Source organism: Schistocerca gregaria, chromosome 1 (assembly GCF_023897955.1).
Source record: "Schistocerca gregaria isolate iqSchGreg1 chromosome 1, iqSchGreg1.2, whole genome shotgun sequence".
NCBI classification, from domain to species: Eukaryota; Metazoa; Arthropoda; class Insecta; order Orthoptera; family Acrididae; genus Schistocerca; species Schistocerca gregaria.
This window is the reverse complement of record NC_064920.1, coordinates 150426244-150453799: the sequence shown is the minus strand read 5'-3', so window position 1 is coordinate 150453799 and position 27556 is coordinate 150426244. Positions and strand designations below refer to the sequence as shown.

The window sequence follows — 27556 nt, the reverse complement described above, 5'->3', positions numbered from 1 at the left end:
CCTTTACTTTTCCTAAAGCCAAACTGATCGTCACCTAGCGCATTCTCAATTTTCTTTTCCATTCTTCTGTATATTATTCTTGTAAGCAGCTTCGATGCATGAGCTGTTAAGCTGATTGTGCGATAATTCTCGCACTTGTCAGCTCTTGCCGTCTTCGGAATTGTGTGGATGATGCTTTTCCGAAAGTCAGATGGTATGTCGCCAGACTCATATATTCTACACACCAACGTGAATAGTCGTTTTGTTGCCAATTCCCCTAATGATTTTAGAAATTCTGATGGAATGTTATCTATCCCTTCTGCCTTATTTGACCGTAAGTCCTCCAAAGCTCTTTTAAATTCCGATTCTAATACTGGATCCCCTATCTCTTCTAAAATCTTCACCCTCATAGAGGCTTGCAATGTATTCTTTCCACCTATCTGCTCTCTCCTCTGCATTTCACAGTGGAATTCCCGTTGCACTCTTAATGTTAACACCGTTGCTTTTAATGTCACCAAAGGTTGTTCTGACTTTCCTGTATGCTGAGTCTGTCCTTCCGACAATCATATCTTTTTCGATGTCTTCACTTTTTTCCTGCCGCCATTTCGTCTTAGCTTCCCTGCACTTTCTATTTATTTCATTCCTCAGCGACTTGTATTTCTGTATTCCTGATTTTCCCGGAACATGTTTGTACTTCCTCCTTTCATCAATCAACTGAAGTATTTCTTCTGTTACCCATGGTTTCTTCGCAGCTACCTTCTTTGTACCTATGTTTCCCTTCCCAACTTCTGTGATTGCCCTTTTTAGAGACGTCCATTCCTCTTCAACTGTGTTGCCTACTGCGCTATTCCTTATTGCTGTATGTATAGCGTTAGAGAACTTCAAACGTATCTCGTCATTCCTTAGAACTTCCGTATCCCACTTCTTTGCGTATTGACTCTTCCTGACTAATGCCTTGAACTTCAGCCTACTTTTCATCACTACTATATTGTGATTTGAGTCTATATCTGCTCCTGGGTACGCCTTACAATCCAGTATCTGAAACTTCCTGGCAGATTAAAACTGTGTGCCCGACCGAGAACCGGGCACACAGTTTTAATCTGCCAGGAAGTTTCATATCAGCGCACACTCCGCTGCAGAGTGAAAATCTCATTCTGGAAACATCCCCCAGGCTGTGGCTAAGCCATGTCTCCGCAATATCCTTTCTTTCAGGAGTGCTAGTTCTGCATGATTCGCAGGAGAGCTTCTGTAAAGTTTGGAAGGTAGGAGACGGATACTGACAGAAGTAAAGCTGTGAGTACCGGCCGTGAGTCGTGCTTCGGTAGCTCAGATGGTAGAGCACTTGCCCGCGAAAGGCAAAGGTCCCGAGTTCGATTCTCGGTCGGGCACACAGTTTTAATCTGCCAGGAAGTTTCATATCAGCGCACACTCCGCTGCAGAGTGAAAATCTCATTCTGGAAACATCCCCCAGGCTCTGGCTAAGCCATGTCTCCGTAATATCCTTTCTTTCAGGAGTGCTAGTTCTGCATGATTCGCAGGAGAGCTTCTGTAAAGTTTGGAAGGTAGGAGACGGATACTGGCAGAAGTAAAGCTGTGAGTACCGGGCGTGAGTCGTGCTTCGGTAGCTCAGATGGTAGAGCACTTGCCCGCGAAAGGCAAAGGTCCCGAGTTCGAGTCTCGGTTGGGCACACAGTTTTAATCTGCCAGGAAGTTTCATGTCAGCGCACACTCCGCTGCAGAGTGAAAATCTCATTCTGAATCCAGTATCTGATTTCGGAATCTCTGTCTGACCATGATGGAATCTAATTGAAATCTTCCCGTATCTCCCGGCCTTTTCCAAGTATACCTCCTCCTCTTGTGATTCTTGAACAGGGTATTCGCTATTACTAGCTGAAACTTGTTACAGAACTCAATTAGTCTTTCTCCTCTTTCATTCCTTGTCCCAAGCCCATATTCTCCTGTAACCTTTTATTCTACTCCTTCCCTTACAACTGCATTCCAGTCGCCCATGACTATTAGATTTTCGTCCCCCTTTACATACTGCATTACCCTTTCAATATCCTCATACACTTTCTCTATCTGTTCATCTTCAGCTTGCGACGTCGGCATGTATACTTGAACTATCGTTGTCGGTGTTGGTCTGCTGTCGATTCTGATTAGAACAACCCGGTCACTGAACTGTTCACAGTAACACACCCTCTGCCCTACCTTCCTATTCATAACGAATCCTACACCTGTTATACCATTTTCTGCTGCTGTTGATATTACCCGATACTCATCTGACCAGAAATCCTTGTCTTCCTTCCACTTCACTTCACTGACCCGTACTATATCTAGCTTGAGCCTCTGCATTTCCCTTTTCAGATTTTCTAGTTTTTCTACCACGTTCAAGCTTCTGACATTCCACGCCCCGACTCATAGAACATTATCCTTTCGTTGATTATTCAATCTTTTTCTCATGGTAACCTCCCCCTTGGCACTCCCCTCCCGGAGATCCGAATGGGGGACTATTCCGGAATCTTTTGCCAATGGAGAGATCATCATGACACTTCTTCAACTACAGGCCACATGTCCTGTGGATACACGTTACGTGTCTTTAATGCAGTGGTTTCCATTGCCTTATGCATCCTCACGTCGTTGATCATTGCTGATTCTTCCGCCTTTAGGGGCAATTTCCCACCCCTAGGACAAGAGAGTGCCCTGAACCTCTATCCGCTCCTCCGCCCTCTTTCACAAGGCCGTTGGCAGAATGAGGCTGACTTATTATGCCGTAAGTCTTCGGCCGCCAATGCTGATTATTTCTGATTATTTATCAGAATTTAGGCAGTGACGGGGATTGAACCCGGGACCGAAAAAGTTATGATTATGAATCAAAGACGCTACCACTTTTTTTTGTTTTTTTGTTTTTGTTGGTCGATGTGTTTGGTCGTTGCGGACGTCATGTGACATCCGGTCAAGTTCGTTTTTGTTGATCCTTCCACTCAGTTTTTTATTACAGAGGCCATTCAGCTCTCTGACCGAACACGCTGAGCTACCGTGCCGGCTCCCTAGACCACGGGTGAATCTTCCTAGAACTTAGAACCACTTAAACCTAACTAACCTAAGAACATCAGACACATCCACGCCCGAGGCAGGATTCGAACTTGCGACCGTAGCGCGGTTGCAGACTGAAGCACATAGAATCGCTCGGCCACAACAGCCGGCTAGTGTTTTGTGTTGGCCGCTTCGACTGCCCTAAATACTTAGAGGCTGTAAAGTAAAAACTGGTTAAAATGGCTCTAAGCACTATGTGACTTAAGGGGGGTAGGACGTCAAACAGGTCGTCTTGGAGCAGGAGTGACACCACAGGACATTTTAATTTCCACTGTCTACACTTTTACGGATAAATTCATAAAACTTTGTCAGCGTGACCAGGAAGGATTCAGGTTCACATTCATAGCAGTGGAAGTTCAAAAACATAACAAATTATTTTTTTTTACATGTGAAACTTAATGATTTTTTCACTTCTATTGGCTGCGTTTGTAGCCGTAGGTACACGTTTCTTCATAAGTAAGAGAGATTCTTCGATGAATTTTGCACAGCATACAAACCATACTTACAGGTGTATGAAACTCTAGAAATTATTTAATTTATGAAAAAATGAATGTGCTGTTATATTTTAAAGTTCATGTTTAAAAAAATTCAAATTTTATAGTTAATTATCTCAATTTTTACCACAGTTCTTAATAGATTTGGAAAATTCTAGAGTTTCATACACCTGTAAGTATGGTTCGTATGCTGTGCAAAATTCATCGAAAATTTCTCTTACTTAAGAAGATAAGTGTACCTATAGCAACAAATGCAGCCAATGGTAATTGAAAAAAGGTGAAATAAAAAGGTAAAAAAAATAAATTATTTTCTTTTATTTTTGAACTTCCACCAGCATAAGTGAAAATCCTGAATCCTTTCTGGTCATTCTGAGAAAGTTTTATTGTAGTGTGCGTACTGTAAGACTTTCGGTACACAAACCATCAGATTATTTGACTTGTTGCTCTAATGAAGTAGGCGAGTGTCAGCAATACATCTCGTGGTCTTATCGTGGCGTGTTTATTTTCTGCTGTTAGGTCAGACGATAGAAATGCCACTAGCACGCTTAGAGTAGCAGAGTGACGGTGACCAACTTTAAACAGAACTTGATTAATTTTCACACACATTTATTAAAATAATAAAAATCATAGATATCACGGAACTTGATTCTGGATGCTGTTTACAATTAACAATCTGAAGTTCCTTTGGTCTTGGTACGTTAATCTTATTCTCACATATCTCTGATACTTGACTAAGTGTCTATTCATTTATTTTCAAGGCTATGTACAGGAATATGGTAATCTTATTAGGCGCAGACTGAAACTTGACTACAGACTAATGCAGACTAGTGCAGACTAATGCAGACTGACTAATCGGAGGTCTGTACACTCGTTATAATACCTCATGCGTTCAGGTATCACTGCACGAGAGTGATCCGCGAGGAGAAAAGGTTCTACGTTAGCAGCAATCTCATTGGCAGCGTTACATATTAATACGCGGATCGGCGGAAGCAGAATTTGGTCCGTCTCTATGGCAGCGCCATCTGGTAGTGCGGAGACGGACGAGCGCTGCGCCTGCGCAGTTGTGCTTAGTGGGGCGCGCTCTAGTGCAAAATTTGTGTACGCGCTGACTACAAAGATGTACACAACATTTATGAACTTATTTTTAAAAGTATAGACAGTGGAAATTAAAAAGACCTGTAGTGTCTCTCCTGCTCCAAGTCGTTCCGTTTTACGTCCTATCCCCTTAACGTCTGAAGTCATCAGTCCCCTAAACTTAGAACTACTTAAACCTAACTAACCTAAAGACAATCATACACATCCGAGCCTGAGGCAGGATTCGAACCTGCGACCGTAGCAGCAGCGCGGTTCCGGACTGATGCGCCTACAACCGCTCGGTCACAGCGGCCGGCCGGCTGTAAAGTAATAAGAGGCGCTCTTGGGCCATAAAGCGCTTCAAAGCACGCAGGTGGTATTCACCAGCGGACGGACACAGCCGTATTGAGACGTACGGGCAGCGCTAAAGAAGCCATTGGTGGATTAATGGGCAGCGGCCGGTTCCGGGCGGCGTGAAATGCAGGAATGGGGTTCCCGAGCAGCCCTTTGTTGCGGAGCGCCATCACGCTGTTGGGAGCCATTACCGTTTCACGGTGGGCGCCGCCGCCGACGCCAGCCGCCATTGTCCCTCGTCCCTCGTCCCGTGCCGCGGCGTGGCTGCTCGTGTGTGGCCGCGGCCACTGGGTCACTGCCAGCGCCGGCCGCTAATAATCGCTGCCTGCCCCTTACTTATAAGGCAGCCAGCCACCAGCCGCCGGCGTCGAGCGGTGTGGACTCGCAGAAGTTCAAGGCCCGCCACACTACCTACCAGCTCTCTGGTCGGCAGACGAGACGAGAAGCGACGCCGGGCGCCGGGCTGTGGCGCCGCACCGTCCTCTCACCGTGATTCTGATCTCGTCACGAGAACGCAAGGTTGCTACAACCATCTATGGTCGAGGGCGCTCTACTCTCGCAAAGCCGTGCTCTTGTACACAGCCTGTAGCGTGTACATAAATATCTGTTTATCTGTGTTAGTGCCGGTCAGGGTGGCCGAGCGGTTCTACGCCCTACAGTCTGAAACCGCGCGACCCCTACGGTCGCAGGTTCGAATCCTGCCTCGGGCATGGATGTGTGTGATGTCCTTAGGTTAGTTAGGTTTAAGTGGTTCTAAGTTCTAAGGGACTGATGACCTTAGAAGTTGTCCCATAGTACTCAGAGCCACTTGAGCCATTTGAGCCTGTGTTAGTCGGCCCGGCTACTTAGTGTCTCAGTAAGAGGCCTGGCAAGAAAGTATTTGTACTGTGACCAAAACGGACTTTGGGTTTTTGTTCTTTGAGGGTTGGTAACCCTGAATGGTACAGAAGGATCCCCTGTCCATAGCAAGCATCGCAAGAACATGGTAGTATGTAAACTCATGATGTAGTGAAACTTCCTGGCAGATTAAAACTGTGTGCCGAGCCGAGACTCGAACTCGGGACCTTTGCTTCCCGCGGGGACGTGCTCATGTTGTAGTGTCCAGTTGCTTTAAAGATGTCGGCAAGAAATCCCACTAACTGCGAGAAAATACTTTTGCACACAGCCTGTCACATGTACATAAATTTCTGTTTACTGTGTTAGTCGGCTCGTGTGTTTAGTGTCAGTAATAAGAGGCCTGTTCAGAAAGTAAGTGTACTGTGACCAAAATGTTTTTTTTTTAATTTTATCTTGAGGGTTGGCAACCCTTAATAGTACAGAAGGGTCTCCTGACCATAGCAAGCATCACAGGAACACGGTAGTATGTAAACCCAGTTTGTAGTGTCCAGTTGCTTGAAAGATGTCGGCAAGGAATCCCGCTAATTGCGGGAAAATGCTTTTACGCACAGCCTGTCATGTGCACATAAATTTCTGTTTACCTGTGTTAGTTGGCCCGGGTGTTAAGTGTCTCAGTAATAAGAGGCCTGTTCAGAAAGTATATGTACTGTGACCAAAACGGGCTGTGGTTTTTTTTGTTTTTTGAGGGATGGTAACCCTGAGTGGTACGGAAGGATCCACTGACCATAGCAAGCATCGCAGTAACACGGTAGTATAACTCATGTTGTTTTGAAGACCTTCTGATAATTATTACGTTCTACTGGCACAGTCATATTTGCTCATGCGAAACAAATAGCTATGCAAGCATAATTTACTAGAAGCGTTCAGTCTTCGGCAGAATAGTTTTCCAGATAAGCTGCCATCAGCGGAAATATTTTCAATTCCTTGCATGCATTTTACACCAATTATATAGCATGGAATTAAAATTAAATCAATGCCATTAGCTGCTGACGGGCGTTGATAAATGTCAACGAGAACAGTTGAAAATGTCTGCCCCGACCGGGACTCGAACCCAGTATCTCCTGCTTACATGACAGACACTCTATCCATCTGAGCCACCAAGGGCACAGAGGATAGCGCGACTGCAGGAATTTATCGCCGGTTAGCCTTTCTTTCGAACATGTCCGAAAGAACAGATGCCATCTTCATAACATAATTATAAAGTAGGTTTGTGTTGCCGGGTAACTTCAAGAATTCCTACTGATACTGGATCTGTTGGAGTGTTTATTGTGATTCATATTCATTTCGAATACGCGTTACTCTACACAAGGTGAGGTTTTCCATTCTCACGGTAAGTATCCTCTCTGTAAGAAAGGATACAAATGTATTTTCATATCGTATTGGGAGATTACTTTTTGTTGTTTGAAATGCTGCTTCCCTTAACCAAATGTTCAATTCACCTTAAATCACTCGTTGGGCGATGAACGAATTTCCTCCTTCTGGCTATATCAATCAAAGAGCGGTCACATTGAGTTTATTTTCATCCAAGGGTCAAAGGATTTTATTGAAAGGGGACTACTTGTATAAAAGTTTCACTTAAATCATTCTAGTTGTGTATTCATCTTAAATTCCAACAGGAGCAGGAGGCTTTTCATTTCATGCAGTCTTCTTGACCGTACCAAGCTGGGAGGCGCAGTAGCAAGACACTGGTCTCGTATTTGGCTGGATGACCATTCAAATTCCTGCGGTGACACACACATTTCAGTTTCCTGTAAATCACTTCAGGCGAATGCCGGAATGGTTTCTTTTAAAACGAGACGGCATTATAGCCTTCTGCTGCGCCTCTAATGACTTCGTCTCGAAGAGATTTTAAACATTAATCTGCGTATCTCCTTTTCGTTGGTCGTGTTGCTTCAGCTATGGAGGCAAGGGGGACGGAGTTGTTAAATTAGGTTTTAGCCATTACTTCCTAGTTTCGTGGCTGGCTTAATAGCAACATTTTTCTTCACCTTTATCATCTTGGATAGGAATGGTCCTCATTTTTCGCGAGGTAGCATGACTTTCAAAATGGTTCAAATGGCTCTGAGAACTATGGGACTTAACTTCTAAGGTTATCAGTCCCCTAGAACTTAGAACTGCTTAAACCTAACTAACCTAAGCACATACATCCATGCCCGAGGCAGGATTCGAACCTGCGACCCTGGCAGCAGCGCGGTTCCGGATTGAAGCGCCTAGAACCGGTCGGCCACAACGGCCGATTCAAAAGTTATTAATAGAAATCAATAAATGCATAAATAGGTTCCTGAACTTCGGTTGTGAAGTTCTCAACTTGTGTAGGGGCTGTTGATTTCCAGAATTCAAAAGTTTACAGAGAAATCCGAGTATCTTTTCTTTCTTTCACTGGTGCCACGTCCCGCGCTGACATAGGGTCGGCATTGTTATTAACGGATTTGGCAAGGTTAGTGGAAAGGGGTGTCCAGATGCCCTTCCTGCCGCCACCCCGTACCCCGCAGGACAGAATTAGTGTATCCCTGCTGTCTGCGTATAGTGGAAGTCATGGAATAGTGCGAACGTGTTCAGATGTCTGCGAATCGTGTAACTGAGGCGGAACGTGGGGACCATCCTGGTATTCACCTAGCAGGATGTGGAAAACCGCCTAAAAACCACATCCAGGCCTTCTTTGTTAATCCGCCGGGCGGATTCCTTCCGGGGATTGCGCGCTTACCCAAGTCCAGGAAGGAGCGCGTTAGCGCACTCGGCTACCCTGGCCGGTCACAGAAATCCGGGTATATATCCATTCACATAACAATGGAACTAATATACGATCGAGAACATTGTGAGTGGCATGTCAGTGGAAGGTCTAGGCGTCACATGCGTGGGAAAAAGGCACCAGGGTGAACTGTAGTTGTTAAACTCATCCCCTTAAGCACAAAGTTCCAGGTGTTGTCTTCATTGGAACTGAATCAGTGAGACTCATTTCACCTGTCGGGAAACGTGCTCTGCCCCGTGTCAAGGGCAGCAAAACGCAAAAGCATAGGTGTGAACAAATGGCCTTAGTCCAAAGATGTAGTGAATAATGGTACCTCTCAACGAAATGGCAGCAGATGACGGGAAGAAATACCATGTGCCCTCACTGTATATGTCCGGGAGCCTTATTCAACGTGTTGAAGTCTGCTCCAGCAGCCACTTAGGAATAGGCTCCAATCAACTGGTGATCATGGTGCATGTTTGGACAAACGATGTCTGTCACCGGGGGGCCGCGGTGGTCTAGCGGTTCTAGGCGCTCAATCCGGAACCGCGCGACTGCTACGATCGCAGGTTCGAATCCTGCCTCGGGCATGGATGTGTGTGATGTCCTTAGGTTAGTTAGGTTTAAGTAGTTCTAAGTTTGGGGGACTGATGACCAGAGATGTTAAGTCCCATAGTGCTCAGAGCCATTTGAACCATTCTTTTGTCACCGGGGTTATCAGGTCATAAACTTGGGCGATTCCAGCGATTGGCGCAGAGGGGAAAAGAATATCAGACTTGCTCATGCTGTTTCAACGAAGCTTCCAATCTGCAGCGTTGTCCCCGGGAGTGGTTCTTAGTGGAGCGGAAGCCTTTAAACAGAAACTGTGAAGGTTCTGTTACAATCTGGACGCGACTCCCTACACTTCTGTCAGGGCTGAAAACTGTAGGATACCCATAAATGGATCTGTACCCTACTTCAGAGGCTGCTACCCGTATAGATGACTGTGTCTGTTTTTCAGATTAGGCGATTCTCCATACAGTCTAGGGCAACCAGCAATGTAAGAACCAAAGAAATCACTCACAACCAAGTGCCAGAGTTTCAAGCGCTCCGAAACACCGTTAAGCTCACATAATACTAGTTACAGAAAGTTGATTAAGATACTAAATTGAGAGTAGGGGAAAATTGAAGCCTATATGACATAGTAGTTCAATGAGAAATGGAGGCGTTGTATTAGTCTCAGTAGAAAAGAAACTCATATCCAAAAAGCCAGGAATTTAAGATGCATCGACATTATTTGGGCAAGACTTCGTATCAGGGTTTCGCTTATGCTTACAACTTAGTCAGCTTCTTATATGTTCTGTAGATAATCTGCACAATGTGGAACGAGTCCGCCTACATAAAATGCAAACATAAATGGTTTCAACATTAATGAACACATTATCTTGTAGTCCAACTCATGCAATTATATTTGACAACTAGTGTGTGTGTGTGTGTGTGTGTGTGTGTGTGTGTGTGTGTGTGAGTGAGTGAGTGAGAGAGAGAGAGAGAGAGAGAGAGAAATTTTTTGGGTTCTGGACCTCAACCGATAAAAGCGGAAGCTTTATATGATCTTGTTGTTGTCCGTCTGTCGGTCTGACTGTCCGACTGTTAAAACTCTTTTTTTTTTTTTTCAAGAACGGGTGGACTTACGAAGCTGAAATTCATGTCACAATTAGGGTGTACGGTCCCTTCGCGGAGTAAAAGCTTTAAGCTTTTATGTCAAGATACGTCAATTTATGTCACATGTTTTGGTACACCGAAAACAATTCAACAAAATCTATAGAGTACTCCTAGTTTACCTAGAATCATGAAAATTGGCAAGAAGCAATGTTTCACAGTACTAGCACAGGAAAAGATCAAAAAAATGTTAACTTTTAACAGTATCTTCGTCATTTCTTATCCAACTGTCTGTCCTTCTCTTAAGACCCCTTTTACTCAGGAGTGTGTATACGTAAATCTTGCCTGTATCGATATCGATAACAGTCATAAATTGTCGAGATTCTCGACTCTCGAGATGGGTGAACTACCTACATATTCAATTAAGTTTTTACGGAGTCTTCAGTGGGCGAGATTAATTCGGACTTATCCTCATCTTTTTTAGAATAACTTTGTTGTCTGTCTGTCTCATCGATATTAAAAACCCTTTTTCTCAGGCAAAGAAGAGTTTCATAACTTTCTGGACATCATGGCGGCGAGCTGGTATGACTTGGGCATACAAAAACTGTAACAGCGTCTACAAAAATTCATCAACAGAAATGGTGATTATGTCGAAAAATAGCTAAATGTTCAAGCTGTAAACTGAAGTAAACGATAGTAGAAATAAACAGGTCTATGTACTTATAAAAAAAAATAGGAGACCTTAGTTTTGGGATTACCATCGTACATTCGAATCGGAATTTGCTGTTAACATCTGGTTTCATCCCACTTTCATTCTCCAATACTATGTGGGAATCGTTGCAAGCATTTGCTTAAGGGGCTGAGCGTTCGTGTGACTCTTCCATGGAAGCTGCTGCACTTAACTAATAGTATGCCGTGACGAATGCTACTCTGAGGTCATCCTACAGTGCGCGTAACAAAGACGCGACATATTTTTACTCTGGTCCATACGTATTATTTGTACGCATCTGCTTCACACATTATTTTGCCGTGGACTCGGAAGATAAACGGGGACTGCAGTGTTTAAAGGCCAAGAGCCCGCGTGTACACTGCAGCGCAGCAAATTGCTCGCACACGCTCCCGCGCCCCTGACGCTAATTGTGTGATGGCTGTTCTGCGGTGTGCCGCGGGCCGGCGGACTAATTTGCATAAAATGAAGAGCCGCAGTTTATCTTCAAACATCGCGCTTTGCGCTTCCTCCGCGCTGTTTATGTACCGTCTGGCTTGAACGTGCGATTTCACTCCTTCCGAGAAATGCTGCGGGACACGGTTACCGTACGTCAGATTAGCCCAGGAGGACCGCAGAAATAAAAAAAAGAGATCAAGTAATTTAATCCTTGGTGACTAAAACTTAGTATTTCCACACATCGTGAGTCGAGTTGGAGCGGGCAAATTACGACACTACTTAAACGAAAAATACCCTGCGAGATCATATCGCCTGTGGAAGAAAATCCTACATCCGCGACGAATGTCAGAGGAACAAGGAGCCCCTGGACTGTGCACTTACATAAGCGGCCCCACAAGCAGACAGAAAAGGATATAGTGCGCTGTAAGACTCTTAAAAACGGTGTGTTCTTTATTCCGAGTAGGTGAATGGCGAAACTTTCCACAGAGATGTGCTACTTTCACGAACCCTGAGAAACCTGCTGGCTTCTTAGTTGCAGACGAGTAATCCGCCCCCCCCCCCCCCCCCAACCCCGCCACTTCCCCCCCCCTCCTCCCCCCGACTCTTTAAGGAATCGAACGCTCATATACCCTATGAGCCGTGCTGTGGCTTGCGTTGGTGCTGTTTGTAGGTTTCCGCCCTCAGTTGGAGGCCAGACGGTATCGTTTTGTTGGCATGTTCGCGGTCGTTTGTCTTCTCGTGTTGACTGGCGCCACTCGGTTTCGCAAGCGCTGCCTGTCCGCTAGTGGCAGCAGCGGCGGTTATCGATATTCCGAATCGTGTGAGTGTGCCAGTTCGGTTGGGGGCTCAGGAGGAGCCAGGTCCGTGCAGTGCGAGAACAAGCAGGGCCCGCTGGCGGCACGCAGGGAATGCCGGATGGAAAGGCTGTGGTCACGAGGGAGCACGACCTCGTCGTAAACCGGATCCTGCAAGCTTTAAGATGAGTGCATACAATCCAAGTAAAGAAACCTCCACCATTGTGATATCTCGGGAGTCTCCAGTGACTCGGGTTCGCGTTGCTGCTCGTAGTGTCGTCGAGGCGAAGAGCAGCGAGTGGATTGCTTGGGGAAGGCGGATCCGATTAGCTTTCCCCGACTTCTTCTTACTATTTTCTACTTTCAACTTGTTACGATCTGTTAAGTTCAACCTGCGGTAATTTTTATTGCCTGGTGGCCGCTAACGCCCCAGTTACCTGCCCTGTTAGATTAGCGTATGTAACGGCAGTTTACGTTTCCTCGCCTTGCCGCTGCTGTCCGGTAAGGCGTATAGTTTTGACAGCTTTCTTGATTGTAGGCCGGTTGGTGATTCATCTACTCTGGTGGTAGTGATTTCTTTCTCGTTCTAGGCGCTCTAAACACAGTATTCAGAGGACGTAGTGCAAGACTGCCAGTTCCGGCTTTGGCGTATTGTCCCGTTGTTGCATTTGGTTTATCGGACGTCAGGTTTCTTCAGCAAGATTATCATTAGACTGCCACTAGTCTGAGTTACCATCTTGTGCCTATGCCATCGCTCGCGAAAGCGTTTGTTTCCGGACCTTCTCAGAGGTCGATTCCTGGAGCACTGTCTGTGGCCCCTTGGTTCTTGTAAGATCTGTGTGTTCTGAAAGGAGGTCTGATGGCCAGTAGTTCAGAGTAACGCTCAATCAGCCCACGCCTTCTGCTCGTATAATCTGCCTCAGTACCCTTTAAGAAACTTATGTACTGGTCCTTGTGTTTTATTATTGTAATGCCAGCCGCCCGTTGTGGACGAGCAGATCTAGGTACTTCTGTCTGGGACTGTGCGACCGCTACAGTCGCAGGTACGAATCCTGCCTTGGGCATGGATGTGTGTGATGTCCTTAGGTTAGTTAGGTTTAAGTAGTTCTACGTTCTAGGGGACTGATGACCTCAGATGTTAAGTCCCACAATGCTCAGAGCCAAGAGCCTTGTAATGCCTACATTAAAGGTTACATATGTCTAGTTAATAGTTCTGGTCACCTTCTGGTATAAATCTAGAACTGTTGTGTTCAGTGGATGTTAAGGGTTGTGATACAAAGTTTACCATCATTTCACCCATTTGGTGATCAGCTGCATGTTTTTTAATTAACATTTGCTATTGTATTTGCCGTTTTACACCACGTTTTTTATATTATTGCTGTTCCTGGCATCTAAAGCCTTCAGCTGTGATTGTGGTCATTTGCCTTAAAATTCAAATTTGGTATTTGTATTTTAACAGTAAGCCTTAAAACTTTATTTACTGCCATTCCTGGTGTCTGATGCCTTCTGCTGTGTTTGTGGCGACTTACCTTTAATATTTCAATATCTGTAATTTGTAAGTTGCAGTGAGTTTTAAATAATTCTTAATTTATTGCCATTTCTGGCGTGTAAGACCTGCCCAGATCACAGTGGCTTGCTTTTAAAACATTATCTGCTGTATCTGTATTTAATGGTAGTTTGCTAAACTGTAACTCACTGAAAACACTATTATTTACACAGTTGTTTATTCCTTCATTAACAACGTGTGGTATTTTTATTTATTGTTGAGTCTTCAGTTACTGGTGTTTATAAATTGTGTGTAACTGTAAAAGGCAACCAACAGTTACTGATTACGGCCCCGTCCACAATCGTAACCGAATCCTGCCTTTCCTTGACTAGCAAGTTTTACCCTGTAACGTCAGATTCCTTTACAAATGAGTTACTGTGCTAAGCATCGGTCGCTATGCACTTAAAACTACGCTGTCCAGTCACATTAATTTGACCTCCGCCTCTATTCCACTCACAGACGACAGGTGGCAGCATTAGCAGTGGAGGATGTATAAAGCGTGTTGGCGGGACGCTGAAGAAACGCCAGAGGAGGTCAGCACAAGTCTGCACTTGTTCTTGGGGATCACGTCCTCACCTACATGCAGCGTGTTCGTCCTCTGTGTGATGGCGTCTACCAGCAGCACAACGCAATGTGCCACACAGCTCGCAGTGTACGAGCGTGGTTCTAAGAGCTCCAGCGTAAGTTTACCGTGCTAGCCTGGCCACCAAAGTCCTTGTATTAAAACCGAATGGAGAATCTGTGGGACCACTTCGTTCAGGCTCTTTGCACCTTGGATCGTCGATCGGGCCCCTAGCGCAGCTAGCGACGGCACTGGAGTCCAGATGGCTCCACATCCCTTTCGGTAGCTTCTAGAACCTCTTCGTCTCACTCCTGAGCGTCTGGTAGCGGTCTGCACCTCTAGAGGTGGTTATTGCAGCTTTTGACAGGCAGCCACTTTAATGTGAATGGACATTGTATTATGTTGGTCCTACACAACTGGTCATTAAACCGCTACACCAAGAAGAAATGCACATGATAAACGGGTATTCATTGGACAAATACATTATACTAGAAATGGCATGTGATTACATTTTCACGCAATTTGGGTGCATAGATACTGAGAAATCAGTACCCAGAACAACCGCCTTGATACGCCTGGACATTGAGTCAAACAGAGCTTGGATGGCGAGTACAGGTACAGCTGCCCATGCACCTTCAACACGATACCACAGATCATCAAGAGTAGTGACTGGCGTATTGTGAGGAGCCAGTAGCTCGGCCATCGCTGACCAGACGTTATCAATTGGCGAGAGATCTGGAGAATATGCTGGACAGGGCAGAAGTCAACATTTTCTGTATCCAGAAAGGCCCGTACAGGACCTGCAACATGCGGTCGTGCATTATCCTGCTGAAATGTAAGGTTTCGCACGGATCGAATGAGGGGTAGAGCCACGGGTCGTAGCGCATCTGAAATGTAACGTCCGCTTTTCGAAGTGCTATCAATGCGACCAAGAGGTGACCGAGACGTGTACGCAATGGCACCCCATACCATCACGCCGGGTGATACACCAGTATGGCGATGACGAATATACGCTTCAAATGTGCGTTCACCGAGATGCGACCATCATGATGCTGCAAACAGCTGCTGGAATCATCCGAGAAAATGACGTTTCGTGCACCCAGGTCTGTGAGTACAGCATCGCAGGCACTCCTGTCTGTGATGCAGCGTCAAGGGTAACCGCAGCCATTCTCTCCGAGCTGATAACCCATGCTGCTGCAAACGTCGTCGAACTGTTCGTGCAGATGGTTGTTGTCTTGTAAACGTCCCCATCTGTTGACCCAGGGATCGAGATGTGGCTGCACGATCCGTTACAGTCATGCGGATAAGATGCCTGTCATCTCGACTGCTAGGCCGTTTGGATCCAGGACGGCATTTCGTATTACCCTCCTGAAACCACCGATTCCACATACTGCTAACAGTCATTGGATCTCGACCAACGCGAGCAGCAATGTCGCGATACCATAAACCGCAATCGCGATAGGCTACAATTCGACCTTTATCAAAGTCGGAAGCGTGATGGTACGCATTTCTCCTCCTTGCCCGAGGCATCACAACACTTTTCACCAGGCAATGTCGGTCAGCTGCTGTTTGTATATAAGAAATTGGTTGGATACTTTCCTCACGTCAGCACGTTGTAGGTGTTGCCACCGGCGCCAACCTTGTGTGAATGCTCTGAAAAGCTAATCATTTGCATATCACAGCATATTCTTCCTGTCTGTTAAATTTCGCGTCTGTAGCACGTCATCTTCGTAGTGTAGCAATTTTAATGGCCAGTAGTGTATTAGTTGTGGATTATTCACTTATAGACGAACGAAAAGTCAAAATCAAACCTGGAAAATCAAAAAAGTGGCAACTCTTTTGTATGTTCATGTAAGACTTTTGGGCCAACAGTTCATAGTTTTAAGAAAATATAATTTTTGATGCGCCTCAATGTTTATGACGTCTTATCTCCTGAGATATATGCCGTCTAATGATACAAATTTGCACGTACCAGAGAATATTTCACTTTTGTTTGTCCTAGCACTTTGTCCTGAAAACATGTTTCCTGAAGTATAAACCGGGTACTTGACTGCATCCTACACTTTCGATGCGCTTAATCTGTAACGCTATTCTAGCTCCAAATGATCATTTTTGGGTGCATTACCTGTAGTTAATGTCATTCCTTGTATGCACACGTTATCTGACCACTGTTTTCTGGTTATTCAGAGCGTTTGGCGTACAAGTGCAGATATTTTTATTGGTGACTGAAGACAGTGTGCCGAATTACATTACACCGGAATATACTTCATTTCCAGACTAAGAATTATACCTGTTAGGAGCAGCATGCTTTTAGGTTGGTTAGTACCTCCAAGTAGAAGTCACCTTTAAGCCATTAATGCTTACTATCCTTTGAGCAGCAGGTCAGGTGTTGAAGTGTGCATGTTTGGTAAAAGTTTTCATTAAGTTAAAAAAAAATGGTTCAAATGGCTCTGAGCACTATGGGACTCAAACTGCTGTGGTCATTAGTCCCCTAGAACATAGAACTACTTAAACCTAACTAACCTAAGGACATCACACACATCCATGCCCGAGGCAGGATTCGAACCTGCGACCGTAGCAATCGCACGGTTCCCGACTGCGCGCCTATAACCGCGAGACCACCGCGGCCGGCTCATTAACTATGCCGGAAGACGAGTTGATAATTTCACTTAAAAAGGATTGAATTAAATGGATTATCGATTTTTTTCGAGGAAGGTAAGACTACCAAGACTATAAATAGATACTGTCTGGCGAGTGCGGCTGTATGAGAGTATTTGTAACTTAGAGAAAAGAGTTGCTAATTTACTGATTCTGTCAATTCAGGACATCTTTTCTGCTCATGGCATAGCTTTGGACCGCATTGCTATTGAAAATCACAACCTCTTACAGTTATTTCAAAAAAATGAAATTTAACGCAGGGCAACCTCGTTAATAATGGAAAATGACACGTTATGACTGCAGACGATTCAGATTGAGCCGGCCGGAGTGGCCGAGCGGCTCTAGGCGCTTTAGTCTGGAACCGCGCGCCCGCTACGGTCGCAGGATCGAATCCTGCCTCGGGCATGGATGTGTGTGATGTCCTTAGGTTAGTTAGGTTTAAGTAAATCTAAGTTCTAAGGGACTGATGACCTCAGATGTTAAGTCCCATAGTGCTCAGAGCCATTTGAACAATTTGAACCATTTTTGATTCAGATTGATAAACCCGCGAGGTAATAAGTATATACTAACAACTGAAATAAGTTTCAGTGATTTCCTGCTTATCGCAATGAGTCATCTTAACGACTTTGTTATTTGAAATTTACAAATATCCTTCTTCCTCCCTCCATCCTCCGTCCACAGGTTTTAGAATGAAACGAAACCAATAATCAGCACACTGAATCTTGCCAGAGAAATTACAAATATGATAACACGAGTAACAAGTTAATCATTGTTTATAGCAACTGTGGGACACTGAAACCTTGCAAAGCACCTAAGGTAACACTGTTCCAATGGCACACCGTACTTAAATGAGATATGACGTGACTCAGTTATCGGTCGTCAGTCGCACAGTCGATTAAATATATCGTTTGTCCATCTATGTTTCTGTTCAAATGGTTCAAATAGCTCTGAGCACTATGGGACTTAACATGTTAGGTCATCAGTCCCCTAGAACGTAGAACTACTTAAACCTAACTAACCTAAGGACATCACATACATCCATGCCTGAGGCAGGATTCGAACCTGCGACCGTAGCAGTCCCGCGTTTCCGGACCGGAGCGCTAGAACCGCACTACCACCGCGGTCGGCTATATGTTTCTGTTCTAAAAGCAACCTTACTGTGCGTAGCGGATGATATTTCTGGTACCATTACCTGATCCGCTCCTTTCCTGTTATGTTACAGGTTTCTTAAAGCAGCAAGGGTAACAGCAATGTGTGGTGTGACTCCACCATTTACCAGATTGCGTTAGCACCGCTGAGAAAGATCTCGTACTTGGTAAACGCCGTTCTGTTTTGATAATCTGGTCTCTAGGTAGCGCATGAAAAAGCGTTGCGAAATGAAGATAACAAGTAAAATGAAACAGCAGCCAGTGGAACAATTTTTTGTCGCTTAACTTACAACTTAGTCACAGGTGAAAATCTGAAGTTAAATACTAGTTGTGAGAAATGATCCTGACAAGTAACTGACATTACGACGCTTATTTCTAAACACATGGGAAAACATCGCACCAGGAACACGAAATATTGACTGATTGCTGCGTAAGAACGAGGGGTGCTAGAGAGAGACGTGAGCAGCTACACATGCGCATGCGTGAGCGCCTGTCTGCGTTTTTGCAACGAGAGTATGCTCACACTTGTTCCAGCTGCCGTGGTGTCATCTGAGAATAATTTATACCTCTGTGTCTGCAACATTGAGAGTCTTTTTTAATGCTTGTTTGTGAATGCATTTTACTTCTTATTATTGTCTGCAGTTCCTTTCGTATTACCGTTCGTATATCGGCGTGAAGTGGTTATGTTCTTGAGGCTATTAAGATAATAAGCAGTAAACTTTGACAATTAGCGTTAATTACTTCACACTCGTAACGGGTGGTGCAGCTAACTGTAGTTCGTTTAGTGAGGTTGACGCAATGACGAATGGTATAAAGAAATGCATCTTACACTCTGACAATTAGAAATTGAATTTATTACATCTGCCAGAAAAAAACAAAATTTGCTAACGAACAAACGGCCCAGGATTGTTAACAGAGTTAGCTCATTTCATACGTTTCGCTTTCCGACTCATCTGTCTGTTCATTTCATGTATCTCTCTCGGTATTAAACAAGCAAAGGTGAAACTAAATTTTAAAATGTTTAGCGATCTTATGTAGCATATAGAAAAATACTCACGAAAAATATCCAGTGAATTGTTTGTCCATAATTCATCAGTCGTTATCTTGCTGGGAAGTAATTACGTGTAGTGTCATCCAGGCTTCCACCATGCTTCGTCTGTTTTAGCTTAGGTATATTAAAGACATTTTATATTGCCAGCCACTGAAGTTTGTTTTGCTGTAGATGACAAAAAACTTGCGATAATTAGTCAGGTGCAGTTTCTGCGATGTCTGCTAATGGCATTCTCAATTGCATTAACTGCATTCGCAGATCGCACCTCGCGCCGCGGAAGCGGTAATGGAAGTCTCAGTCGTAAACAATGCAGCCTACGTTCTGAAGAAGACAATCGAGTATAGATTTAAGTGTTAGGAAGTCGTTTCTGAAAGTATTTGTATGGAGTGTAGCCATGTATGGAAGTGAAACGTGGACGATAAATAGTTTACACAAGAGAATAGAAGCGTTCGAAATGTGGTGCTACAGAAGAATGCTGAAGATTTGATGGGTAGATCAATGTGATTGAACAGATTTGGGGGGAAAAGAAATTTGTGGCACAATTTGACTAGAAGAAGGGATCGGTTGGTAGGACATGTTCTGAGGCATCAAGGGATGACCAATTTAGTATTGGAGGGCAGTGTCGAGGGTAAAAACCGTAGAGGGAGACCAAAGGATGAATACACTAAGCAGATTCACAAGGATGTAGGTTACAGCAGGTAGTGCGAGATGAAGCAGCTTGCACAGGATAGAGTAGCATGGAGAGCTGCATCAAACCAGTCTCTGGGCTGGAGACAACGACAACAACGTTACGGTGTGCGAGATAAGCGAGCGACGTGACGTGGTGATCAGGGCACTGGACCTTCAGTGGAGAGTTTCCGAAGATAAAACGCAAATTCAATCTTCCAGATTTACTTTTTCCGTAATTTTCCTACATTGTTTAAAGCAGCTAACCGGATGGTTGTTTTGGAAGGAAAAAGGGTGATTTATTTGACCATCGTCGTCCATTCCAAGGTTTTCCTCCGTCTGTAATAACTCCGTCGTCTACGAACTGCATCTTCCTTCTTTACTACAGTCTCCGGTTAAATTGTCTCAGTAAAGCAGGCTCTTTCTTTCAGTCTTCTGGATTCCACTTCATACTTACCTGTCACATAAAAGTATAAAAAACGGTTCAAATGGCTCTGAGCACTACGGGACTTAACTGCTGAGGTCATGTCCTCTAGAAGGTAGAACTACTTAAACCTAACTAACCTAAGGACATCACACACATGCATGCCCGAGGCAGGATTCGAACCTGCGACCGCAGCGGTTGCGCGGTTCCAGACTGAAGCGCCTAGAACAGGAGGGCCGGTTTCGTGGGCGAGCTCAACGAATCGTATGGCGTCGATCACTGTCCACTAATGCGGCAACAGCATGCACTTCTTCTTCAGAGACGCTAAGACGACCTTCCCGATGCATGTCTGCAGACTGTTTGCCGACCTTCGTTGAAGGCTTTTACCCAACGTGCCACTGTTCTGCACGGCAATGCCGATTCTCCGCATGCCTCTTGAAGACCTTGATGACACTGTCGTGCTGTACGTCTGGCACATTCTAACTTGATCTAACGCCGTTGTTCCTGTTTCGAAAACATAGAGACACCGTTCCGTTAGACCGCTCGCTCACAAGTGACTGTGTTTCCCTCGACCATGAGGTAGGACGGGCGAGTCCATTTGCTCGGAGGAAAGATAGGTATGTCAACAACGTGAGCTATCTGCGACAATAGTAGATTACATTGCATATTATCTCCACAGCAGTGTTGCCACTATTTAAGTTCCAATCTACGTTTATTTAGTTTTCTAGAGACCCAACTTTCATATGCTTATCAAGTTTAAGTAACCACGCAAATCAACGATGTAACGTTTCCTTCCGAATCGGTAGAGCTTCACCTTTACTTATAACCATGCACATAAATGATGTAACGTTTCCTTACATATCAGTAGACCTCCCGTTTACTTCTAACTTGTGCGATCGACGCACCAAATGGTTTGAGCTGATTCTGAATTACTCCACCTGCAGATGCATCCTAATATGACACAACGGTCGGTGAGTAATGTATCATCAGCCCGGGTTCGAAATGAGCTCACTTCCACTGCACAGCACTTTTCTGCTCGTGTAACAGCGCGCCAAGTGGCCAACAAGTCAATCTAGTAAACCCAGATCGTGTAGTTTAAAGTAGTTTGTAATTTTCTTCTTACAAAGAGAAGCGTGCACAGTGCGATAACTTATAGAAATAAAGAGAAGACAACAGTTTGGTCTTTTTCTGTTTTCTACGAACCCTTGTAGAAGCGTTGTCAGGTGTGTTAAACAAATATGGAACAATGATAAACAAAAATTATATGCAGGATCTCTTAACCAACATAAGCATAAAAGGGCGTTGATATCAATGTAAGAAAAACCGTAACTTGCTGATTGGCCACAAAGAGATCGCCATCTTTTAAAACAAATAATTCGGGGCGTGTTTAAAACACTTTGTCAACTCACAATTTTAAATTGCGTTTGGTACGTCACCTGCAGCAAGTTTGTATCTACTGGCTCCACTTGTCTTTTAAGCATACAGCAGTATAAACGTTAGTAAAAATGATGTTTTTGTCGTTATTCTAGTAAGATGCATTGAACACATCGTGGAATCAGTTCCTTCGCTAGCTCAGGCTTTTGAATAACGTCTAGCGCAGTGAACAGTTTCGTGTGACTGTAACAGAGCACGGCTTACCCCTGTTTACAAAAAAGGGGAAAATATTGTTAATGTCCGCCTGTTGCAGTATCCTAAAGAATATTCTAACTTAAAAAAAGGTTCAAATGGCTCGGAGCACTATGGGACTTAACTTCCGAGGTCATCAGTCCTCTAGAACTTACAACTACTTAAACCTAACTAACCTAAGGACATCACACACATCCATGCCCGAGGCAGGATTCGAACCTGCGATCGTTGCGGTCGCGCGGTTCCAGACTGTAGCGCCTACAACTGCTCAGCCACTCCGGCCGGCAATTAGCCTTCCTCCACTTCTTATTATTAATTGTTGCATGCTATATGTTATTATTTGTGAAGTTGAACCAGTGATATTTTTCCTGCCTAATGACCGCTTACGCCCCAGTTACCTGCCCTGGAGCTTATTGTATGCTACGACAGTGTACTTTTCCTCGCCTTGCCGCTGCTGTCTGGTAAGGCGTGTAGTTCGGCAGCTTCCTTGATTTGTGGGCTGGATGGTGTGTTTTTTGTTTTCCTGGTAGCAGTGGTTCCTTTCCGCTTCCGGGTACTCTAAACACCGGAGTCTGAAGACATAGTGCTGACCGCTGGTTCGGCCTTAGGTGTGTTATCCCATCATTTCATTGGTCATCGGACGTGAGGTAGATTCGGTAAATAATTATTGGTCATGCGTTTAAACTGTCACTAGTCTGAGTTACCATGTCGTGAAGTGAATGCAACTTTTGCCTGCCCGTCTCATCGCTTGCGAAGTTTTTAGGGACTTTCCCAGGTCGAACCGTGGAAAAACGTCTGCGCCTTCTCCCCCTTCTCCTTGGTTTGGTCAGATTTGTCTGAAAGAATTACAATGTCATCGGCGAGCCTCAAATTTTTTATTTCTTCTCCATGGATTTTAATTCCTACTCCGAATTTTTCTTTTGTTTCCTTTACTGCTTGCTCAATATACAGATTGAGTAACATCGGGGAGAGGCTACAACCGTGTCTCACTCCCTTCCGAACCACCGCTTCCCTTTCATGTCCGTCGACTAACTGCCATGTGGTTTCTGTACAAATTGTAAATAGCCTTCCGCTCCCTGTATTTTACCCCTGCCACCTTTAGAATTTGAAAGGGAGTATTCGAGTCAACATTGTCAAAAGCTGTCACTAAGTCTACAAATACTAGAAACGTAGGTTTGCCCTTCCTTAATCTATTTTCTAAGATAAGTCGTAGGGTCAGTATTGACTCACGTGTTCCAACATTTTTACGGCTTCTACCTGTTATATCTGGCTATTTGGACAATATTTGCAGCCATTCATGGATTTCATGTTTCCAGAAAACTATGTGATGTCACTTGGCCACAACTGTTAGCGATTGGTTTGGAGAACATTCTGGACAATTCGGGCGAATGATTTAGGCACTCATATCGCCCGGCATGAAACCCGTCGAACATTTATGGGAAATAATCGAGAGGTCAGTTCGTGTACAATATCCCGCATCGCTAAAACTTTCGCAGTTATGGACGGCTGTAGAGGCAGCATGGCCTAGTATTTCTACAGCTACATCTACATCCATACTCCGCAAACCACCTGGCGGTGTGTGGCGGATGGTACCTTGAGTACCTATATCTGTTCTGCCTTGTCTTCCAGTCTGGTATTGTTCGGGGAAAAGGATTGTCGGTATGTCTCTGTGTGGGCTATAATCTCTCTGATTTTATCCTCATGGTCTCTTCGCGAGGAGGGAGCAATATACTGTCAGAATCCTCGGTGAAGGTATGTTCTCGAAACTTCAACAAAAGCCCGTACCGAGCTACTGAGCGTCTCTCCTGCAGAGTCTTCCACTGGAGTTTATCTATCATCTCCGTAACGCTTTCGCGATTACTAAATGATCCTGTAACGAAGCGCGCTGCTCTCCACTGGATCTTCTCTACTATCAACTCTATCTGGTACGGATCCCACAATGCTGAGCAGTATTGAAGCAGTGGGCGAACAAGCGTACTGTAACCTACTTCCCTTGTTTTCGGATTGCATTTCCTTAGGATTCTTCCAATGAATCTCAGTCTGGCATCTGATTTAGCGACGATCAATTTTATACGATCATTCCATTTTAAATCACTACCAGATAATTTATGGAATTAACTGCTTCCAGTTGCTGACCTGCTACATTTTAGCTAAATGATATGGGATCTTTCTTTCTATGTGTTCGCAGCACATTACACTTGTCTACATTGAGATTCAATTGCCATTCCGTGCACCATGCGTCAATTCGTTGCAGATCCTCCTGCATTTCGGTACAATTTTCCATTGTTACAACCTCTCGATATGCCACAGCATCATCCGCAAAGAGCATCAGTGAACTTCCGATGCTATCCACAAGGTCTTTTGTATGTATTGTGAATAGCAACGGTCCTACGACACCCCCCTGCGGCACACCTGAAATCACTCTTAACTTCGGAAGACTTCTCTCCATTGAGAATGACATGCTGCGTTCTGTTATCTAGGAACTCTTCAATCCAATCACACAATTGGTCTGATAGTCCATATGCTCTTACTTTGTTCATTAAACGGCTGTGGGGAACTGTATCGAATGCCTTGCGGAAGTCAAGAAACACGGCTTCTACCGGAGGGAACGTCCCACGAATCCGTGCCACCTCTAGTAGCTGCGCTACGCCGGGCAAGAGGTGGTCCGACACGATTCTAGGAGGAATCCCGCGCCTTTTTTCGCCTCAGTGTACGTAAACACGTGTCGGCGACGCGCCACAGCTGGCAGCGCCAGTCCTCACCTGCAGCCTGGAGTCTAGCTTGTGGTCGCGCGCGGCGACGCTGGCGACGGCGGCCTCCACCTGGCGCACCAGCTGGTCGGCCTGCGAGGCGACGCGCCGCGTCTCGGCGCAGCACTGCTCCAGCGACACGAGCGCGTCCGCCTGGCCCGCCGTCGCGTTGCCCACCGTCGCCTCTACCGCCTCCAGCGCGCGCGCCGTCCGCTTCAGCGGCGCCGTCAGCCGCCGCCACAGCCTGCCACACACAACCACACACACACGTAAAGCCAGGTAGCAGACCCACCACTTGCCCGTCCCTTCGGTGTTTCTGGGTCATGTAGTAACCGAGAGACTGTTCAAGTTGGTCTGTACAATTTATGAGACTGGAGACGTACACGAGTTCCAGAAAAATATGGATACACAGCGAGAAATGCATGCTGAAGATACACTGTCCAATCACATTAGTGTGACCGCCTGCCAAAACTCCTGAATAACCACCACATGCAGCGCTCACACGCGGGAGGAGAGTCACAGAGGTTTTGGAAGCTACCGACAGGAATGTAGAGCCATGCCGCCTACAGTGCCATGGCAAGCTACGATAATTTTCTCCGTTCAGGTTCCATGATCCATGACGCGAACAGTTCGATCACGGTGGTGTGATAGCTTCTCGACTGGTTTTGCATCTGGGTAGTTTATAATAATTAATTGAAACACTCAGCTGCGACAGGTGTTGTTGACATACCTTGATGGGAACAACTTAAAATGTGTACCCCGACAGGAGCCCGAACCCGGGACCTCCTGCTGACACGGCAGAAGCTCTATCTATCTGAGCCACCTGCTCAGGATGTCCCTGCAGTCGCGCTATTCATCTGTGTCCTCGGTGGTTCAGATGAATAGAGCGTCTGCCATGTAAACAGGAGGTCCCAGGTTCGAGTCCCGGTCGGGGCATGCATTTTCAGCTGTCCCCATCAAGCTATGTCAACAACACCTGTCGGCAGCTCAGGGTTTCAGTTAATTTTCATTTATTCTAGAGAAGTTGCACGGTCATCAGTGGTATCTGTTCTTTCGAGAAAAGTTACTATCTTCATATTTGAGGTGTTTGGTAGCCAGGACAGTATGGTAACCCCATCCTGGTATTCTTCGAACCACATACGTACTGTGCGATCTGTGTTACTCGTTGCATTGTCCTGCTGGTAGATGTCGTCGTGGCGAGGAGAAACAAACTGCATGTAGGTGTGGACATAGTCCCCACGGGTCGATGCATCTCTTCCGTGTCCCGCCGACACGCTCCTCTGCTATTGCTGCCACCTGCCGTCTGTGAGTAGCTATTGTACGCCGACGTGGAATATAGGCATTGGTCACATTAGTGTGACTGGACTGCATAGTTTTACGTGCTTAATCGCAAGTAAAGTAATCAGACGTTTGCAGGTGTTTCGTAAGTGAGAGTGGACACGATCCCCAAGGGCAGATACATACTTGTGTCGATCCACAGTGCCTTCTAGAAAGACGAGATCACCCAGGAAAGGCTACGAAAACATTACCCATACCATAACGATCCGAGGATTATAATTAAATGTTTGCCTGAGACATTTAAGTCTCTTCCTATTATCTACGATAATGATCGAAGCAGACGAAATGAATTAATATTTTTGTTGCGGCCGGGAGTCAAACCTGGGTCTTGTTGCTTGCTAGGCAGAAATGCTAACCATTACACTACCACAGCACGACGGTATACATTGCTGCACGAACGACCTAGGCTGAGTGCCCTCCCCAACACAAGCTTCATTTTTCCCTTACATATTGTCACTAACGGTAGGCCTCCCCGATACTGGCAAGCACCCCAGCATTGGACGTAATGGGTCGTTCTTGTACCGTTGGTGATCTTATAGAACTTAGAATTAAATGTTGCCCTGAGACATTTCAGTCCCTTTTTATTATCTACGATAATGATCGAAGCAGACGAAATCAATTAAAATTTGTGCTGCGGCCGGGACTCTTACAGTTTGTGTTGGGGAGGTCCTCGCGGCTCCATCCGTCGGAGGTCGAGTGCTCCCTCGGGCATTGATGTGTGTGTTGTCCTTAGCGTAACTTAGTTTAACTTAGATTAAGTAGTGTGTAAGCTCTGGAACCGATGACCTCAGCAGTTTGGTCCCATAAGATCTTACCACCAATTTCCAGAAATTTAAAAATGCTCTAACTTCTTCATCACGAGTTGTGTCTGTTCTGTCGCACATGCTCGACAGAACACCGCAACTACATACACAAACGTAGTTATACGTTTGCTACTTTCAAGTAACGATGCGAAAGCAGACTGCCAAACTAACGCTGCTACAGACTCCGAAAAGTCGTTTTACATGTCAGGGAAATGTTCTCCCATATAACAGTTTCACTCGCAAATAGCTGAAATCAGAATGAGATTTTTACTCTGCAGCGGAGTGTGCGCTGACATGAAACTTCCTGGCAGATTAAAACTGTGTACCGGACCGAGACTCTAAATCGGGACTTTGGCCTTTCGCGGGCAAGTGCTCTACCAACTGAGCTACCCAAGCACGACTCACGCCCCGTCCTCACAGCTGCCAGTACCTCGTCTCCTACCTTCCAAACTTTACAGAAGCTCTCAATCTGGAAACATCCCCCAGGCTGTGGCTAGGCCATGTCTCCGCAATGTCCTTTCTTTCAGGAGTGCAAGTTCTGCTAGGTTCGCAGGAGAGCTTCTGTAAAGTTTGGAAGGTAGGAGACGAGGTACTGGCAGAAGTAAAGCTGTGAGGACTGGGCGTGAGTCATGCTTAGGTAGCTCAGTTGGTAGAGACCTTTCCCTTAAAGGCAAAGGCCCCGAGTTCAAGTCTCGGTCCGGCATACAGTTTTAATCTGCCAGGAAGTTTCATATCAGCTGAAATCAATTACTATCACTCAGGTTTGGG

The 27556-nt window shown here is 45.3% G+C and overlaps 1 protein-coding gene across 2 annotated transcripts in view; it reads right to left on the bottom strand.

The window, feature by feature from the left end:
• LOC126335000 (uncharacterized) overlaps positions 1–27556 on the bottom strand; it is a 912695-nt gene that overhangs the window by 163991 nt on the left and 721148 nt on the right. For both annotated transcript variants that reach the window (XM_049997826.1, XM_049997835.1), the window contains exon 7: positions 24660–24891. In XM_049997826.1, the coding sequence (XP_049853783.1) occupies positions 24660–24891 (232 nt within the window). The remainder of the gene's footprint in view (positions 1–24659; positions 24892–27556) is intronic.